Below are 6,887 nucleotides of genomic sequence, written 5' to 3'. Positions count from 1 at the left end.
CTAATGGAATGTGAAACACAATCCCATGCTTCCAAGAAAAATGAAGGTAAATTTTGGGGTATTACAGATATGTGTCTTTTCATCTTCAGGTATGTCTATGATCACAAAATCAACGGGGAAACTCAATTCCCCTATTGCCACCAACACGTCTTCTACTATTCCATATGCATTCTTTATCGAGTGATATGTAAACTTCAGATTTGTCCTTGTATCACTGACATTTTCAATACCCAACCTGTGATAGATTGATAATGGCATCAGACTCACACTAGCTCCAGAATTAATTAGTACCTTTTTGAAAGTTCTCTCTTTTATAGCGCATGATAATGTGACCGCTCAAGGATCCTTCTATTTGTTTAGAATTCTCTTACCTAGTGATATTGCATTATACTTTCCTTCCAGGCTACCGATTCTTCTGTTGTTGGTCTCTTTTCGGAGATTATCTCTGATCGGGAAAATAGCAAGTGTACTATTTTGTTTATTATAGTAATAATGGGGAAATTCCCCGAATGCCGATCTCAAGGACTGCACGTTAATATTGATTTTAAATTATCATTCAATTAAACAAAAAGTATTAATTTGGTTTTTGAGTGTAAAAATATAATAATAAAAGTGAAGGTAAAGAAATATGAAAATAAGGGTTTATAGAGGAAAAAGAACAATGCCAGGGAAGGTGTATGATTTATCCCTGTAACAACTCTGAGTTACTATTGCATCAACAAATATCAATTACTACTAGTTCTCAAGGGTATTTTCTCCCAAGTCCTTGGTGAGAAAACCTTTAATCAATCTACCTTAATTCCTATGTCCATAGCCAATTAGGGTGAAGTTAAGCTGTATAATATCAAGAATGCTCTGGTTCATACAGGGTATCCATAGTCCTAGGTGATATCTACTGTAGAGTAACCTGATGAAAACCTTATCAATGGCGGTCCAGCCTAATTGATAACCACAAATCAATCTCAATTGGTCCGAAAGAGAAAGCAATAAACACATCAAAAAGTTACCGTAAACAAAATATTATAAATGCAAATGTAAACTCAAATTCATTACAATTCTAAATCCGGGACACCCCCTAGCATTGGGGGGTTTAGCTACTCATATTGTTTAAAACAAATTTAAGATAAAAATTACACATTACAAGTAATTGGATGACTTTGATCTTCAATCGCTCCCGCTCATGAATATCTTCAGCTCTCCAAATGCCTTGATCTCTGTAATACTTGATTGCTTCACAATACTGTGTTTTGCCGTATTCCAAGATGATTTTTCCTTTGGCAGAAGACCTCTTTTTATAGTGAAAGTTCCCAGCAGCAGTTGGACAGGTCCAAGGATGTCTCTAAAGAGCCCGTAGAATGAAAAGCCCGAGAAAACTGGAAATTTTGGGCTTGGGCTGACACGGGTGGCCATGTCAGCCTATTGTTTAAGCTGACACGCCCATGGCAAGGATGACACGGTTGAGGTTTCTGCCTGACACGGCCCGTGTCAGCTGACACGGGTGGCCGTGTCAGGCTACTGTTTTCTTCTCTTGCTTCCCTTGCCCTAACACGGCCCGTGTCAGGTGACACGGGTGGCCGTGCCAGACCTCCTGTGCCGGGGTTTTCTACTCCTTTGCGTGCCGGAATCTCGCACTGTCTTGTTCTGAGTTCTCCGGTTCTTCTACCTGGATCTGTCGGACAAAAACACAGTTATCCCACGTATAAAATCAAGATAAAAAAGGTAAAACATAACAAAGATTAAAAACGCATAAATAAAATAACGGAAGTAAAACTAACTCGAAATGTACCATAAATGCTTGCACAGTGTGTCAAATGTCTCTATTTTGCTTTGGATCAATAATGAAAACTCAATGTAAATGGTGACTGATCATAACCCCAAACTTAGCTCATTGCTTGTCCCAAGTAATGTTTCATGATCACTCCCCAGAATTCTTCATGTTTTCCACCACTGTTGAGATCATTCGCTAACGTCTTCCCTTTTCCTTCCACAAGTCCTGCCTATCCTCGTAAGTCATTATTCACACTTCCACTTCAAAGCACTGTTTCACCTGTTAGCTTATATCACATTCTCACCAATTCTCTTGGGGTAAGCTGTTTTCACTCATAATTCAAAGTATGCAATATCACTCACAAGTTTGAATAATCTCTCTTTTCTCATCACCTACACATAACACACACACTTTTGAGGTCTTTAGGGTTGTAGCTTGGCTTGGGTTAGGGTATGGATTAAAAAAGGAAAATAAGGGGCTTTTGGTTCAGAGTCGATGTTACATCATGTGTTTGTTTCTTTTATTTCCTCAGTTTTCTTTTCTTATTTCTTTTTCACTGACTGCCCTTTTTCGTGCTTCTTTCTTTTGAATCTTCGAGTTGTCGAATTTTTCTTTTTCTTTCTTTTTCTCGATTCATCATTTTTTTTATTTTTCTCTTGTTTTTGCACTTTCTTGGGCTTTGAGAGCTTTTGGGGTTTTTACCCCAAACTTAGCTTTTAAACATAGCTTTGAATGCATTATCATGACTCTAAACAGGGTGAGGAAATATTGTGGCCAATGGTTACATTTATGGTGTTTTAAACAAAAAAATGGATATAGGCTCAAAGGGGGTTAATGAGGGATATAATAATTCGGGATGGCTAGAAAGGCTCGAGGTTAATTACAAACAACGTGCCTCAGTGTGTGTATCATGCAGTGACAGTCCCAGAGAGTCTACGCAAATTTAGAGTGATAAAGAAGAACCTGAATGACGCTCATGATGATTAATGTGTTTGGCTTTTTATGACTCACTTGGTTTGGTTCAGCTTTGACAGGATCCACAGTGCTCCTTAATTTGGTGGAATTGCTTTCTTACTTCGGAATGTGCAGGATACTCGTGTTGGTTAAGCTGTATACGTTGCGTCCGATCTTTACTTTCAGCAGTGTCACTTTCTGGGGAGATCCTTCACAACAAGCCATGGTGAGTGGTGTGATCTTTCATCTGTCGCATTACGCGAAAAACCGGCGGGAAACGAAGACAACAGAGCCGCCACCGTGCGTTATTTATCCCAAAAGAGGGAAAGGAAACGCTCAGAGTAAACCTGGAAAAAGCATGGTCTCGCGACCAAAGAGAATGGGATCGGGAGTCGGTTATGCGAAGGGAAGGTATTAGCACCCCTACGCATCCGTCGTACTCGACGGGATCCACGCACAATAGGAAGGAAAATGGTTGCTAAAACACTGCTCACACACACACACTGGCTGAAAGAGACACAAGAAAACAAACAAGACTGAAACTGACTCGGCAGGACATCGCATCCTGGGCCTACTTAGTCTATCAAGCATAGACATCAGAGTCTAAGTAGTTCGGACTGGGAAAACACATGCTCGCTAGGATATCGCATCCTATGCATACGTATCTCCTCGGACGAAGGAGAATCAGAGCATCCGTAGCTCGGCTAAGACGCACCAGACAAAACAACACAAACACGGGCAAACATGGAACCCGAATGCCAATTGCTGGACTTACATCAGCTTCCGAACCAAACACACACAAGAAGGCAAACGTGGAGCCCAAATGCCAATCACTGGACTTACATCAGCATCCGAACCAAAACACACACAAACACTGGAACCCGAATGCCACTCGATGGACTTACATCAGCTTCCAAGCACACAACAAGACAAAACAAAGACACAGGCGCCCGGAGAGATCTGCTCATCTCCTGCCTACGTACCTCATCTGGTATGAGGATCAGGGCGACATAGTTCCCCTACGGAGGGACACATGACTAGCCTAACCAGATAACATAGGGAGACACAACTAGGGAGACTACGACTCGAGCCTAGATGTTATCATGCAAAATCATCCCTAAGTTAAGGTTTCTAGCTAACTTGCACAGGAAGCAAGCCTATCCTAAAGCACAAGCAATAGCAAACAATCACAAACAGCACACACTATATGCACACAAGTGAGGCTCAAACAAGGGTGGGGCTGCAAGAGCAAGCCAACTGTACAGGGTGAGTTTTGCTCTTAACCTTGACATTGAGAGCCAAGGTGAAGCAGATGAAAGGTGAGTGAAGATAAGACTTCACAGCTCTTATCCCTGGCCAGGGAGAGCTTCAGACAAAGAAGTGTGGGTCCAGGAAGTGGGAACCCTTCTACACTTAAGACACTGACACGACTGTACACTGTACAAGATCTTGGGTTTGTATCCCAATGCATCAACACAGTGGTGTGAGCAGAGGGATGACTCAACAGAAGAGCGGGAGATAGATTGCATATCTCTCTTATCCTCCAATTGCCTCATAGAGGCCTTTACCTGCTTGGGGACAAAAATAAACAAGCACAAACATCGCCTCTTAAGGAGGACTTCAGACAGGTGTCTGGCCAAGTAACAGGCCAGGTCTTCCAGACTACATGGAGACAAGAATGTTATACCTCAGTGCAAATTGCTTATCAAGCAAAGCAAAGCAATCTTAGCAACTAATGTACCTGAAATCAATCAAATACAATCAGTATACCAATCACAGAATTAAACAGCAAATGGTTCACAATTAACTATACACAGACAAACACAAGCCAATGCACCAAAGTGCAAGCCATTAAGGCTCAAACTCAAATATCAAACCCTGCAAAACAAAGTCAAAATTAGCTATACACGAGCCACAAGTCAACTCCAATGGAAGCACATCATCAAGCATAAGCCATTTGTGCCATTAACCTGAAACACAACTCAAAAGTGAGATCACAAACCACTAGTCCAAGACTAGGGCCAAAAAGGAACAAAAATCCAAAACGGAAGCTCAAACTCCACATGAAATTCATTTAATCAAGTGATAACATGTCCTAAAATTAAGGGAGCATGCAAGATTGAATTATTTCTAAGCCTAGGGGTAGAATAGTCATTTCACAATTAGGGAGTAATATCTATACATGAAAATTCTAATTATATCTAAACTAGATTTAACATTTCTAAAATTATTTCTAACATATTCTAATCCTAAAATTATTTCTAATCACTTTCTAATTAAATTCTAACCAAATTTTAATGTCTAATTAAAATTCTAAAAAAACCAATTTCCTAAAATTCTATTAGACTAATCTAATCCATATTCTAAAATCCTAAAAGTTTAATCTAGGTTTAATATTCCTAAGACTATTTAAATCTAATGACTAATTAACTCTAAAATTCCAAACTAAACTAATTAACCTAAATTAACTCTAACAAATACAAGTTAATCCTAATCTGTCCTAATCATTAACAGTAACTAACAATTATCCTCCTAATCACATCTAATTATTTCTAATATTTTTAGTTTTCTAAATCATTATCTAATTTTAATTCTAAAATTAACTTCCAATAACACTAACACTCTAATCACAATCCTAACTATCCAATTAAACTAATCAACCTAAATTCCTAACTATTCTAATTGTTCTATGCATATTCTAAATTGAATTCTATAGTTAAAATCTAAGATTAACTGCTAAAAACTAATTAACACATCATTAAAAGAGAAATGGGCCTGATATACTCATAAGTCCAACAGCAAGGGCGGTGTATCAGAATCATGGGAGTGTATTTCTCCAGAATTCGTTTGGGCTCAAGGAGGAGGGAACACGGCCCATTCACCACACACTGAACCTAGAGTGCACTAATGGGATCTAACGGAGAAGACGTTTCTCAACAACAATGGCGAATCACAGCGGCACAGTGGAGATTCCACGCGAACACGACCGCATCTCAACGGCGGCTTGGCGTTCGCATCCATCAACGTCGCCGTCCCTCGGTGGCTTCATCTTCTTCAACGATCCAATGGAGACGCGATCGGAGCGCAATCCGGAGAGCGAATCTTGATCGTCGCCATCGAATCTCCTTCACTTTGATTTCAGTCATCATTCTCCGCGAATTGGAACCGCAAGATCCTGCTATGAACCGTGGCTATTGCATTTCCCAGTGTACCGAGAAGAAGACGCGAATCTCGCACTCGAGAGATACGAAAACAATCGAAGGAGATGATGGAAAAATGACTTACGGACAGTGTGGCTTTCCGACGATAACAGGTATGAAACTCTTTCTTCTTTCCTCCTGCTTTCCGTTATCTCTTTCTCCTTTTCCGTTATCCTTCTGTTGAGGAACGAATTGAATTTTCTTATGGTGGTTCGGCGATGGCAGATTGGAAGCGGTTGAAGGTGGTTCGGTGAACGGAGATTGGTTACGGTTGAAGGTGGTTCGGTGAACGGAGATTGGTTACGGTTACGGATTCACAATGTTTGAAGAATTGAGGTTGAAGAAGAATCTCGGTTGGGAAGAGGAGGTTGAAGTGGAGTTTGTTACTGTTTCGTTTTTTTGGTGCAGGATCGAGAGCTTGTGATGAAGTTTTTTTTTTTGAAGATGATCCAGTGTGAAGAATGTCATGGAGGTTGTGGAGTTGAAGAGTGGTGAATTGAAGATGGAGTGAAGTTAGAAAAGGCTCGTTGGTTAGTTGTTGAAGAAGTGGTTATGTTAGTTTTTTCTTAGTTTGTTAGATAGTTCCGAATTTTCTGTTATGGATCGTGAGTTTTTCTGTAAAAAAAATTATGCAGGAATTCAATGTTATGCAGGTTATATCTAGTTGTAATGCAGAATTTTGGTTTATGTGGTTTATGTAAATGCAGAATTTTGTTTATGAATGCAGAATTTTGTTATATTGTAAATGCAGAATTTTTGTTTATGAATGCAGAATTTTGTTATATTGTAAATGCAGAATTTTTGTTTATGAATGGCTTACGCCGACGGGGTTGCCGTTGTTAGGCTTGGCTTAAGTTGCAGCTTGAGAGTTGTACTTCTTTTTCTTTGTTTAGTTATTATTTGGATACATGTTTAATGGACTTTATCAAGTGGAATTGGTTAAGTGGTTTTGGATGTCAATTAGA

At 39.7% G+C, this 6,887-nt stretch overlaps 1 protein-coding gene and 1 long non-coding RNA gene across 2 annotated transcripts; one reads left to right on the top strand and one right to left on the bottom strand.

Moving 5' to 3' along the window:
• Window positions 1-1,003: 1,003 nt before the first annotated feature.
• Window positions 1,004-5,426, bottom strand: LOC127075955 (uncharacterized). Its single transcript, XR_007786726.1, has 2 exons — window positions 1,787-5,426; window positions 1,004-1,669 (listed from the first exon to the last, which is right to left on the bottom strand). It is a non-coding gene; the product is annotated as an uncharacterized LOC127075955 (long non-coding RNA).
• A 101-nt stretch (window positions 5,427-5,527) lies between these two features.
• On the top strand, window positions 5,528-6,685 carry LOC127075954 (uncharacterized). Its single transcript, XM_051017491.1, has 2 exons — window positions 5,528-6,035; window positions 6,148-6,685. The coding sequence occupies exons 1-2, from the start codon at window positions 5,630-5,632 to the stop codon at window positions 6,174-6,176; spliced, it is 435 nt and encodes a 144-aa protein (XP_050873448.1). The 5' UTR covers window positions 5,528-5,629; the 3' UTR covers window positions 6,177-6,685.
• Window positions 6,686-6,887: the final 202 nt, after the last annotated feature.

This window comes from Lathyrus oleraceus, chromosome 4, assembly GCF_024323335.1.
Source record: "Lathyrus oleraceus cultivar Zhongwan6 chromosome 4, CAAS_Psat_ZW6_1.0, whole genome shotgun sequence".
In the NCBI taxonomy this organism is placed as follows: domain Eukaryota; kingdom Viridiplantae; phylum Streptophyta; class Magnoliopsida; order Fabales; family Fabaceae; genus Lathyrus; species Lathyrus oleraceus.
The sequence above is the reverse complement of the archived record's forward strand: the minus strand, read 5'-3'. Positions and strand labels throughout refer to the sequence as shown.